This window comes from Cyclopterus lumpus, chromosome 17, assembly GCF_009769545.1.
Source record: "Cyclopterus lumpus isolate fCycLum1 chromosome 17, fCycLum1.pri, whole genome shotgun sequence".
NCBI lineage: Eukaryota > Metazoa > Chordata > Actinopteri > Perciformes > Cyclopteridae > Cyclopterus > Cyclopterus lumpus.
Window position 1 is genome coordinate 11,240,410 of NC_046982.1, and position 13,471 is coordinate 11,253,880.

General features: G+C 41.7%; 2 protein-coding genes across 2 annotated transcripts; both read left to right on the plus strand.

Moving 5' to 3' along the window:
* Positions 1–2,741: 2,741 nt before the first annotated feature.
* Positions 2,742–8,940, plus strand: cnn2 (calponin 2). Its single transcript, XM_034555243.1, has 7 exons — positions 2,742–3,002; positions 5,266–5,387; positions 5,478–5,544; positions 6,012–6,149; positions 6,274–6,390; positions 7,294–7,440; positions 7,698–8,940. Exons 1-7 carry the CDS (start codon positions 2,949–2,951, stop codon positions 7,860–7,862), a joined length of 810 nt encoding a protein of 269 aa, XP_034411134.1. The 5' UTR covers positions 2,742–2,948; the 3' UTR covers positions 7,863–8,940.
* A 1,927-nt stretch (positions 8,941–10,867) lies between these two features.
* On the plus strand, positions 10,868–13,055 carry rps15 (ribosomal protein S15). The gene is made up of 4 exons (XM_034556436.1): positions 10,868–10,938; positions 11,317–11,402; positions 11,826–12,060; positions 12,896–13,055. Exons 1-4 carry the CDS (start codon positions 10,936–10,938, stop codon positions 13,007–13,009), a joined length of 438 nt encoding a protein of 145 aa, XP_034412327.1. The 5' UTR covers positions 10,868–10,935; the 3' UTR covers positions 13,010–13,055.
* Positions 13,056–13,471: the final 416 nt, after the last annotated feature.

The following is a 13,471-nucleotide window of genomic DNA, read 5'->3' on the forward strand; positions in this document are numbered from 1 at the left end:
CATCCATGTGGGGGTGCGCATTGTCCATTTGTCTCTTGTCTGCATCAGTGTGGGATGGTTCGAGTAACTTCAGTTCAGTGGGAATTTATTGATCAGACTTCTCGTTTTTCAAGGCCAACAAAGAATATATGTCCCTCTATTTTTAAATAAAAGAATCCTACTAAACATTTAGTTTGTCCTCCATCGGTTGTATCCAGGGCACCAGCGGTAAAGAAAGGGCCTGTGTGTGTGTGTGTGTGTGTGTGTGTGTGTGTAAAAAAAACATTCGCCATTAGCCAGAGTGTTTATATGTTTGACAGACTCAGTGATATCATGACTACGTCACTCCATGCCGTGATTCAGAGAGCTAATGTAATCTCATCGTATAACAGGATGATTAACTCTCTCTCCCCCCGCGGTGTGTTGACTCTCATACTCTGAATCAGTGATGTGCACACCTCTATGATGTAATCACCTGCCACATGTAGAATCACAGCTGTAGTGAGACTGAGGAGAGACACCTGGGCTCTCGTCATTAGTTTCCAAAATGATGCATCCCATCGTGTCTTGTCTTGAAGCTGATGGGAAGAACAGGCCACATTACGTCTGGTTGAACTAGTGCAAATCTAAGAAATCTAAATGGTTGATGTTGGCTTATTTTCATGAAGAATTAATGAGCTGTTGATTTTCTCGCTAACACAATAGTTTAGTGTTTAAGACTTTAAAGAATAGCTCTATATTATGTTTTCAACTTGATTTTGTGGGATCTGGCCAACAATACAAAACCCAAAGATAATACTTTCACTCATCTTTAACAAAGGAAAGCATCAGAATCTCAAGTTTGAAGCGCTCTATCGAATGGGTTTCTTTTGCTTGAAAAGTGGCTGAAAAGATGTACAATTCATTATTGATTAATTTTCTCAATCAACTAATCATTTTTTTTGCTTTGGTAAATTCTATACAGCACACTTCTGTCTGCAGATTTGACCACAGCAATGCGTTTCCCTTCGTTCTGTAATTCAGCGAAAACCTCACATCTCCGTGTGCTTTGGTATGCAGGACACGCGTCCAGTGTTCATGCTAGGTTCATTTTCATTTTCAGCATGGATCATAAGCTCCACAATCTTAACACTAATTAATTCACGTGTCAGAAAAGTAACTAAATGCACCATGGAACCAGAGTAGAGCACATGTCAATGTTAAGGTAACCAGCTGCATCTTTGGCCGATGTAATGTCCCTGACTGGCCAAGTAGTCCCTGGCTCTCTCTACCAACAGCCCTGTTGCCCATAACTATATGGCGAGTCTGGAAAAACAACTTGGTACGTGTTCAGTGAGTTGGCCCCCTTTTAGAAAAACACATGTTGGCGGAACTCTTTCTTTCTCTAATAAGTGATTTGTATTATGTTTTATCCAGCAACAATCTATAATGTGTGTAATATACTTCGTGGTTGCATTTAAGCTGCATCTTAACACTTTATTTGAATAGAAAAATATGCTTCCACCTGGAGCACCCACGTTTAACAGTCTATTATTGTACCAGGAAATACATTTTGTAGTGCTGTTCCATTTGGAAAGTATTGCTTTTTAATTACAGAAAAACATGGTGCAGACTTGCTGTTTCTTTGTGGAACTGAAAGAAGAGAAAGAAAAAGACCGTGTGACTCTCAACTCAACTCCCAGACCAGTTAAATTACTCACTGCGTCATTAATATGTAAAGAAGGAAGCAATACTGCCGAGTGAGCTGTTATTGAGTTGAGCAGACATTATTCTAGAGCAGATTTAGAAAATCCTGGCGCGTGAAGGGAAGCTGTATCTGTGATCTAAAACCCACGTAGCGCCGACATTACGTCATCCCAGTAGCTAATAAACTTTTCTCTCTTTTCGACAGTGACTCAAAAAGTGCGACAATGTGTCTAGTCCGCTACTCGTCTGGTATGCAGGGAGGGGCCAGTGGATCGCTCCCACCATTCAGGAATTTGGGAAGTTTCTTTCCATATAAGGAGTTTTTGATGTCAATCGCGATCTCAGGAAGAGAAGGGGAAAAGGTGGAGTCTAAGATCGATTATCGAAGCGTACAATCAAAGAGTTTACCGGAGAAACGAGCGGTGTCCAGCCTATACTTCCGTGATTGATGGAAGTATAGGCTGGACACAACAATTCATACTGTGAATTAACGTGTAGATGTTATTAAGTTGTGGTCGTTGGCACATCCTGCTTCGTCTTCATCACACATCCTTTGTCTGCATGACATGAGCATACATTCGTGTGAGACAAAGGACACTACTTTCCATGAGGAAGTGGTGTGTGATGCTCTTTAATTAATTTTTCTACTCATACAAATTCATTTTATTCCCCAAAATGAAGGTCAAACTATACTGTTTTAAAGCGTTGTCTATCAGCATTGCTTGGAATATAAAATATGAAGAGGGAGAAATTAACTTTTTCTTTTGTATCACTTTGTTGGACAAATAAATATTCTAACGTCAATATATTGTCTAAAACATTGAAAATACAGATCATGTGTACATTTTGAAGTGGAGACGATTAGTTTCTCCAGGTTGCTAAAAAATAAATAAATAAGAGATTCAATCAAATATAATTTAAGTTAATACATTTTTTCATTAGCCACGTTGAGTAATGTAATACTATTTAAATTGCACTAAGCCTTATGTTTCTGTTTCATGCCACCATAAGATAGCTTGTTGATCATTAATTAAGGCTACTGGGAGGTTCTCCACTCCGCTTGTAAACTAGCAGCAGGGAACTATCTTGACTCTTGAGTGGACGCTCTTTGATGGAAACCGTGGGATCGCTCTAATTGGCGGCTGTAAAGAGAAAGTTAGTATTTATTTCGCTTCGAGGTTTCATTGGCAGAGAAAGTCGGAGATTATTCAGTGCCCTGTTTATCCTCAAGTAGCGCTCTGTTTGTTTTTTTACTTTCATAGAAAACTCACAACTCGTTGACAATGTCTTTTAACAAAGGTCCTTCCTTCGGACTATCAGCGGAAATCAGAAACAAGGTATGTGTAAATATTCTTCTATTATCATTTTCTAAAAGGTACATTGCCCTGAACTTCTCTTCCCATCATCCACTCATTTGTGCGTCGCAGTTATCTGGCCTCCATTTTGATATAACTTTTACGTGTCAATGTCAAGTATTTAGAAAGTGTTTGAAAAAACATGTCGAGATTTTAAATGTGTTTTACAGCATACACTGGCTTTATAACTTTCACAAAACAAATATCCACTTTGCAAAGTGGATATTCCTCCCGACTTTTACTTATTAAATTAAGAAAATTGCCTTTTTTGTGTTTTTTTTCAGGAGACGACGTTTAAAAACGCACTATGGGCGTTGTCCCTCTTGGCAAATGAGTGTCGTTGTGGCAAAAATGTTTTCCCCGTTTCCAGCATTTTTTATTCATCGTGCAGCTTGTTGCCCGTCCCTTTGACCCGCGCTAGTCTAGTAGTCCCGAGTTTGGATGTCAGTCATCCTGATGATTCACCCTTCCCGGTGTCCTTTTTATTGCTGATTTTTAACTGCATGAACAGTTTCCTACTCTATTTCCACCCCACCACACACACACGCGCACGCACACACACACACACACGTACACACTTTTGTGGTACGGTGTCGTGCTGCTTCTCTTTGTCAGGTCAGTGCAGGTGGGTTTTCTTTTGTTAGTAGTTACCGTGCAGAATACGTCCTTGTGTTGACACCAACATGGCCCCACTCTGTGGTAATGTGTCACTTTGAGTGCGATGAGGAAAGCGCCGTGTTGATTTGGACCTCCCTGCGCACCCGGATCCACTTAACATACCAGGACACACGTTGTTGTGTCTCGCACTGAGTTGCTGTATAACCATGGGAACGTTCCCTTTAAAACTGTAGCGTTACTCCTTAATACGTGCATTCCTTTTTTATTTAGGCCTACAAGTAACACACGAGGGGACTGACTGCTGTCTGAAGCATCATTTTCTTGATTCCCCTTCTCGCTAAAAGCAATGCAATCAAGCTACATCTCTCTTTGTCTCTGTCTCTCTGCATCCCTCGTCTGTAAGAGGGTCAAATCTCCAGAGGACATAAAGAAAACATGTAGACTTCGTCTGTCTGTGACCAGTGATGTCCTTGAAGGGGGAGGGTGGGATGATGGTGGTATTTCCTGTTCTCGGTGACGTAGCCGCCTCCGTGAAATGTGAGGCAAAAACCTCTTGGGCCTCCCTTAACTTTTGCTTAAAACTAATGTAGAAAATCGGAAGTGGAAACTCTAACCATTTGCAATAATCAACTTTCTGTATTCATTAGATCAACACATTTCTCTCCCCTCCTTTGTTCATTCAGCTCTTGTCCAACAACTGTGGGGTAAATTCCTTCTGTTCAGCTTGACTCTTTGTGGGTAATTACAATGGCCATATATAATTATTAGAGGGATGGGGATACTAATTGACTGATGGAAAATGTAATTAGAAGACAGGCATTCCTTAAGAGTACAACCAGCTGAGTGCAGCCAGCTTCTATATGGTGGGTTAAACTCTGGCTCAGCTTCTCTTTGCCCCGGGACAAAGACAGAGTGTTTGCCGATTGATGGCTTGCACGAAGCTCAGTCAACACCTCCTCCTTTACTGGAGGAGAATGAAATGTATAGATTCAGTCACTCAATAATAATAAAATGTCAGTTTGTCACACAGGGCACTTAACTGTTGCACGTGACCTTAAAGGTCTTCCTGAATGGCTTCTTTCAGAGCTAGTGGCATGTTTCTCACACTTGTTGTCAATGAGAAAATAAGTCTTAACACCTCAACAGTGATTCCCTTCACAAGAAAATCAATCGTTGTGCCACGTTAAGCCCCTTAAAACTCTCCCTTCCCTCCTGCATCCCCATGTCTCAGCTTACCAAACAGGATATCTGTGTGTGTGTGGGCGGGGGGGTTGTGTTGTCCCCCTTTTATTCATAAGGGCTTAAAAAAAGAAGAAAACTCTAGATGTAGCATACTGCACTGAGGCCAAGTGAATTCAGGGGTCACCATGAACCTGACTTCATGCAGCTATGACAAACTTTAGAGGACGAAATTAACGCATTGGATATCAATATCCTATTAACTAAAGGAAAAAAAAATAAATATATATATATATATATATATATATATATATATATATATACTTTTTAAAATCTGCTAACAAAGGTCTGACACATTCTTATGAATGCATTTACTGTTTAACAAATCACCTGGCTATTATTGCTGCTCATGGACCACATGTGACCTTTGACCTCTCTGCCCAACAAGATCGCACAGAAGTATGACATTCAGAAAGAGGAGGAGCTAAGGCTCTGGATTGAAGAACTCACAGGCGCTTCCATTGGCCCGGACTTCCAGAAAGGCCTGAAGAGTGGAGTCATTTTGTGCAAGTAAGCGGAGATCCGATGTCTTAACACCGTGATCATATTATTATGTCCTGTGCTTTTGAATGGTAAACAAGAGTGTTTGTCTTCTTTCAGCCTTATCAACCATCTTGCCCCAGGCTCTGTGAAAAAGATCAACCAGTCGACACTGAACTGGCATCAGGTAAGTTAGTTGATGACATGCGTTTTAACCAGTTATAGGAGCGGCAACTTTATGTCTTTTGATTTCAGTGATTTTCTTTTGAACTTCGTGATGACATTGCATGCAGTTGGAGACTTTTATTAGGTTTGGCCCTGTGCTGTTGTATGTGCTCCGAGTGTTTAGGCTGTCCTGCCACTGAATCATGCTCTGTCATGGATACTTGCACGTTGAAGGCAGCAGCTCCTTTTGCCTCTACAGCCACCATTTTGAGCTGCTTGTGAAAGTGTCTTTCCTTACTCCGGGGCAGCCGGTCCCAGTAAACACACTGCCTCATTGGAGACTGGCTGAATGTTTTTTACAGCCACAAGACTGCTTTCTGTTAATGAGAGAATTTGCCAACAGATCTGTTCTGAACCCTGCACACATAAACTCTGCACTTATTTGTTAAACATTGTTATTGATTTTGTTTTAACTTGGTGTGGTTTTAGTTGGAGAACCTGACCAACTTCAGCAAAGCCACCACACAGTACGGCCTGAAGCCTCATGACATCTTCGAAGCCAACGACCTGTTTGAGAACGGCAACATGACGCAGGTCCAGACAACACTGCTCGCGCTGGCTAGCATGGTGAGTCCTGACAATAGTGGTTGGAGTGATGTTACTTGTGTCTGTCATTGAAAGCTGAATTATGTTGACTGATTGGATTTTGGTATAGCCACCATGACAACCATCTACACATCTTCTCTCTCAGGCCAAGACCCTGGGCTGTCACTCACGGGTGGACATTGGGGTGAAGTACGCTGACAAGCAGGAGAGGATGTTTGACGAGAAGATGATGAAGGCTGGCCAGTGCGTAATTGGCCTACAGGTATGGTGTTTTTTTTTGTTTTAAGTCCTGGGTGAGCAGCAGGCTTTAAAATGGAAGAATTGCCAGCAGTTCAGCTTTAGCTCTGAAACTAACTTATCGCACTCCTTAATTTGTTATTCACATTACATTTGGCGACTTTCATTCATACACCGTAGACACAGCTATGGAAAGCAATTTGGGGTTAGGTGTCTTGCTCAAGGACACATCGACATGGCTAGCAGAGCCGGGGATCGAACCGCCGATCCTCTGAAGGACAGACCTGTCAACCACTGAGCCACGGTCTTCGTGACTTTCTTTGCTCATCCTGATTTTTGGCAAGAGGAGAGGCAAATTGCTTTTAGGCCAGGTGGTGCCGGTCAGATTGAATCCATATCCGCCCTCACCAGAACTCTGCCACTGTAGCCCAGCTTGGAGCGTAAACGAGAACGCACGTCTGTTGCGTTCAGGGCATTGGTAAGGAAAGGACAGCCTGGTGTCCAGAAATGTTATAGCCCATCATAACGTTGCGAATTGAGGGAGTTTTCTTCCTCCTGATCGTTCACGAGAGAATCGTGATGCATCTAAGAATCTCTTTCCCCGCCCCTACTGCTGCATGCGTCTCAACTATTCGAAACCTACCGTCACGTGTGGCATACTTCAGAATAAATGCTGCCTCATTGTTCCAACTCTGTTTTTGTTGTGTTGTCAAGAGGGATAACCGAGTCATTGAGGGAAACTTGCCAATGCAACATTTGAGTGTGTGTAGTCGCAGCTGCCTGAAATTTTATTTTTGCCAAGTTGAATTCCTTTCGTAAGTGTCACTCAAATTCTTGTTGTGGCAAAATGTTACCACTGTTATTGTACAAGTGGATAGAAGCAGACTTTTGTTATCAAGTCATTTATTGTAGTGCTTCTGTCTTTTAGATGGGGACCAACAAGTGCGCCAGTCAGGCAGGTATGAACGCATATGGCACCAGGAGGCACTTGTATGACCCTAAAGTTCAAATCCAGCCCCCCATGGACAACACCACCATCAGCCTGCAGATGGGAACCAACAAGGGGGCGAGCCAGGTACGGCAACATATTGCCAACTTCTCGTGAAATCACAATTCTATGACTCCCAGTGGAAACAAACCTCAGGGCATCACTGTTCTTCCACGACTATAAACTAGTGCCATGTTTATTCTTGTAGAAAACTCCTCCTGGTTTGCCTGCAACGCAAAACGGATACTTGCTCTGTTTTGGCCAATCATGTCGGCTCGGTGAAATCAGCTGTATATAAATGTTGTTGTGGTCCTTATTTTCTTTGTCCCCTGTCTCTACCACAGGCCGGGATGACTGCTCCAGGGACAAGACGTGCCATTTACGACCAGAAGCTGTGCACAGACAAGTGTGACAACAGCACCATGTCTCTTCAGATGGGCTACAGCCAGGGAGCCAACCAGAGTGGCCAGAACTTTGGCCTGGGTCGGCAGATCTATGACGCAAAGTAGTGTCCTAAAGCTGCGAGGTTGCAGAAGACTCAAAACGGGGCAGCTGTCGCCCGTGACTATATCCCGGATTTCCAAGATGAGGGTTACCAAGGTTACAGGAAGAAGAGCAGGTGTACCAGAAGATGGGACTGATCACTAGAAGTAAGAAGGGAAAGAGACGTCTGTCTAATGGAGGCATGTTCTGCAGAAGGAAAACTCTCAAAAGCTCACAGGATGTTGCACTTCTTTGGTCATGTACTTTTTAGTATGAACTTGTTTTTCTTACCTTGTTTGTTGCAAAACCATGTTACACATATCATGAAACTGTATTTCTGTGAGTTTTGTATTTACCAGAAAAGCCAATCTTTTGGCATAGCTTTTTTTTTTTTTAAAAGATCCCAGGGATTTTTATTGATGTGCCAAGTCCTATTCTTCTTTCCCCTCCTCCTCTCTCCTGTCATTAGTTGCACAAAGGGAGCCTGTTTTTGTAAGAAGTGGACACATTGGGAGATTCCTTTTTTTTTTTTTTAAATGTTTATACGTATTTTTATTTTTTTTTAGAAACTTGCATCCTGTTTTTATCTGTAATCGCTGTATTCATCTGTTAGAAAATATAATTCCTGTGAATGATGTAAATTATCAAATGTGTTTGTCTTATCTTCATTCCCTCAGTATTGGGTCATTGACAGACAGTAGTGGAGCACTTTTGGTTGTTCAGACAGATGAGGGAACAAAATATATAATTTGTCTTCTCTCATTCATTTCACTTATTTTATTTTTACTGGAGGAAATATTTCCTCTGTTTGCATAACCAGTCCAACTGAGTAAAGCTTGTTTCCTTGGAATAAAGATGGTGGGGGAGGACTTAAAATAACACAACGGCGGTTTTAAACATTCCAAGCAAGAATACTGGATTCTCTTGTGTCAGTGAATAAGTCTTACATATTGGTTGATGTGCAAACCAATCACACACTCATGTGTACCTTGACGCTGAATAGCATTTGCTATTGGACTAGTCTTTTTCCTCTGGCATAGTCCAGGCAGTGGAAGAAAATGTTTGTTTTTGTGAATACGGTGTAATAAAGATGTGTATTCATTATCATGTGTTTTTGTTTGTAAAAATACTGATGTCATATTTGTCACAAAGGAGATTTATTCACTCTCTGCTGCAGTCACTCTGGTTTAGCACTCTGCTGAAAAGGTCATGTACAAACCTCAGGTGGTAGCTGTATGAAAGAATATTTATCAGTGGCTTTTAAACAATCTGAGATGACAAACCAGTTGACGAAATGTAAAAAATAACGGGACGGGTTATGAAACTCTACCTCTTAGTGCAATCCAGATGTTGCTGCAACTACTGCGCATTAATAATAATGATCAATACAGACATGAGGTATGTTTATAAAGTGTTTGTTTAAAGGGGAAAAAATACTCCCGGTATCAAGCAGATATGTATTTAAGATTGGAACAATAATATTCCATCTTGTGCCCCATGTATAGAGGAGGCAGGTAGGATATCGCAAACCAGTTAATACACAATACCAAAAGAAGCAGTTCTAACAGGATAAGGTCTCATTACGTGAATAAATGTATACTTAGTCAGTGGTGGAAGAAGTATTTCCATACTTCCCGTCTGCAGTTGCGTTCATCAATAAAGCCCAGGACCCCACTGACTCAGACACTTACATCCCTGAGACAATGTCTTAATTACACACTCTTTTCTCTATTAATATACACAACACTTTAATAATATACTAGTTTTAACAATAGTATTCAAGATTCAAGATATGATATAGTCATATGCACAGTTAACAGACAGTTACTCCGTACAATGAAAAACTTACTTTGCTCGGTCCTCCTTCCACACAGTATTACAATAACTTAAAATGTAAGGCTATAATATAACATAATTTAAATTTAAATTAAGAATACAAAAAGAGGTAAATGCTAATAGTATAATGATAATATATTTAAAAACAATAAGGCACAGAAATGTGAGAACAGTATTGCACAATCAGTTTCGGTGAGTGTATAAGGTGCACTATGCATTACTGCAAATATTGAAAGTATGGTAATGACATGAAGTAACAGCAGCAGTCGTTCACAGTTCAGTAATGAGTGTATGTGTGTGTGGGGGTGGCTTGATGTTCACCAGCCTGACGGCCTGCGGGTTTGAAACTGTTTGTCTTGAGATGAACTGTTCAGTTTTCATCACAGATTGGAGTGCCTTCCTTTCAGTGCAGTTTTCTTACCGTGCTGTGATTGAGCTGTAAGGACGCTCTCCACCGCACATCTGTAGAAGTTGCTGAGAGGTTTGGGGGGCATGCCAGATTTCCTCAGCCTTTTTTGGAAATATAGTCGCTGCTAATGTTCTGCAGTGCATTGTGAGACCAGGTGAGGTCCTCCCTGATGTGAGTTCCGAGGAATTTAAAGGTTTGTCACCCTTTCCACCTCTGTCTCAGCTATGTAAAGTGGTGTGTGCTGCACCCTCCCCCTCCTTGGGTCAATAATCATCTCATTGGTCTTGTCTGCATTCAGGGAGAGATTATTATCTTGGCACCAGGCCACAAGTTCCTCCACCTCTCTTCTGTACGCTGCCTCATCCTCACCAGTGATCATTCCAATGACCGTAGTATCATCCGCAAACTTGATGATGCTGTTGTTTTCCTGGGAGGCCACACAGTCATATGTGAAGAGGGTGTGCAGTAGGGGACTCGGGACACAGCCCTTGTGTCAGATGTACAGTCGCCAACTCTGACTGATTGGGCTCTGTCTGAGAGAAAGTTCAGCATCCAGTTGCACTGTGTTTATTGTTATGCACCAATCACATAGCCTAATTGTTCCGATTATAATGTCTGTCAAAACAGTTTTTCCCCCCCTTATTGATATGTAGAACCTGTCTTACACTATGCTACTACATTACTGGTAATGTATTGACTGGTTGGTAAGAAACTTGACACTTGATAATAGCACCACCTGCTGTTCACAGTGCAGAATACCCCCGTAAAACACCACCGGATGTTGGTCTGAAATCGCGCGATATCAGGCCCAACGAGACTTCTGCCCGTTCTTTTCTCCCGGAACTTCAAGCAAGATGGTAGGTGTATTCCCGATTGTGAAGCTTTCCAAAATACAATCTAAATGCATCCGAACTCTAAAACAACTAATGAGGATGACTGCATATGTCATCCGTCAGTTACACGCGTTCGCTGCCCATTCTGTTAAAAATGGTTGCTCAGCGTGACGGATAAATGTGTGCTTAGAGGCACTGTATTAGCCTGAGCTGTGGCTAAGCTAACCCGGTGGTTCTACGTCTATTCCAGTCACTAAATATCACATAATTATCATGTCACTGTCGTTCCGAGCGAGGGTTAATACGCGCGTTCGTCAATGTTAATCGGTGACATTGAATTCGGTTGATGTTGGTGTAACTGCGAGATGTATACTTAGGTGGGGTGATGTGTCTCTCTTTCAGGCAGATACCGAGATCAAGAAGAAGCGTACCTTCAGGAAGTTCACCTACAGAGGTGTGGACCTGGACCAGCTTCTGGACATGTCTTAGTAAGTGAAACCCTGAGTGGAGCAGTTGATGCTGCGTGGTGGTCAGCCTGAGAACTTTTTACAAGTTCAATTTGCGTGGAAACTAAACTGCTTATCAGTGTGAATCTTAGCTTTCATCCATTGATAAAGTCCCACGCTCCACCCCTAAAATGGTATTGAGATTTTCAGGCCATCATGTTTACATGATGTGCATATCTGAAAATCAGAGTTTGATAAAGGTAAACTGCTTGCTGGAGCTGACTAGACATTACACTGAAACAGGAAAGGCATTCCTACATCAGCCTGATGCACAACCTTAAATTATGTGACTGACCAAATTTAAATTGCAGTTGCCACTACACTCCAATATTCTCCACATATAAAAGGCGTCACAAATATTTCAAAAGGGCCTGATTGACAGCACTGTCCTCTTTCCCTGTGTAGTGAGCAGCTGATGCAGCTGTACTGTGCCCGCCAGAGAAGGAGGCTGAACCGTGGCCTGCGCCGCAAGCAGCAGTCCCTCCTGAAACGCCTGCGCAGGGCAAAGAAAGAGGCTCCCCCCATGGAGAAACCAGAGGTTGTGAAGACCCACCTGAGGGACATGGTCATCCTGCCTGAGATGGTCGGGTCCATGGTTGGAGTGTACAACGGCAAGACTTTCAACCAGGTTGAAATCAAGGTGAGGTGTTATTGGTCAGGTGGTTGAAAGCTTGTTCTCTATGAAACCCCAGCTTTCTTGGACGTACTATCATTACTCTGGGCACCCTCCTGTGAAGGAATATCGCTTGCAGTTACAATAAAAGTTGATATTGGTGGAGAATGTACAAAATCATTGGCATTAATTTTAAGAAAATAAAATGCTTTACAGTTGTGGTATTTTGCCTTTCTGTGGACACAACTCAAAGCACCAATTATTGCGCTTGCGCTCATTTTGAAAGCAATAGTTCTAGTGGCTTGTCAGTGTTCTGTCCCTGTTTAGCATTATCTTACAATCGTTCCATTATACATACATACAGAACTATCTGAATTGACCAGTTGCTGCAAATGTGTGGTAAAGCTCAATTTGTACGCATTGGCCTATTTAGGCATCTTGAACAGGGTTTATATAATGTTTTTTACCTTTTTGATCAATGATGATCCACAGAACAAAATGCCACACACACACACACACACACACACACACACTAGAGTACAAGTCTGACATTTGGACCCACATAATTGCAGTGTTAAGTTTGTAAAATGTGTTGTGACATCAAATTTGTTATGAAGGCCGGATGTTGCAGAATAATAAAAAAAAAAACGTGGTAGTGTTGACAACTGACATTTCGTATAGAGCTTCTATACTGACCCCTAGCTCTTCCAGTCAAATGTACCAATCAAAGTAGTTTTAGAATATTTTTCTTTAAATCTTGTCAGACCTCAGATTATGATCAGCAACTACCACCACATCACTGTAGATGCAGCTGTGTGTACCAGAGGTATCTTGTTACTAACCTATTTCTCTTCCCCCCTAGCCTGAGATGTGCGGCCACTACTTGGGCGAGTTCTCCATCACTTACAAGCCAGTCAAGCACGGTCGCCCTGGTATTGGAGCTACACACTCTTCTCGGTTCATCCCGCTGAAGTAGAAGGCTGCGTTCTTTGTATAAATAAAAAACTGGTTGCTCCACAGAACTTGTTTGCTTTTCTTTCTTTGCATAATATTGAAAAATAAAGATCAATTGCTTGAGTAATGGGTTTACTCTTAAAGTTTGAGCTTCTGACTGAGTTCTCCTGACAAACAATGTGGGTGGCTTCGAGATAATAATATCAATGTTCTGATTGATACTAGCTGATGTGAATATTTCGGACTGTTTTCACTCACCATAGGACATTGAGTGATCACAGAAAATCATCTGTCTATATAATGATCTTGTTAAAAAGTGGAACAGCCAAACCCGTGGATATAAATATTGGGATACGTGGAAAATACTGATAAGTCCATAATGACTGGTTTGGTACCTTGTGTCATGTTTGAACCTTTTTGTCTTAGTTGAATGTCGTGTGCATACAACAACATAATACACATATATACACTAAGTAACGGTTTA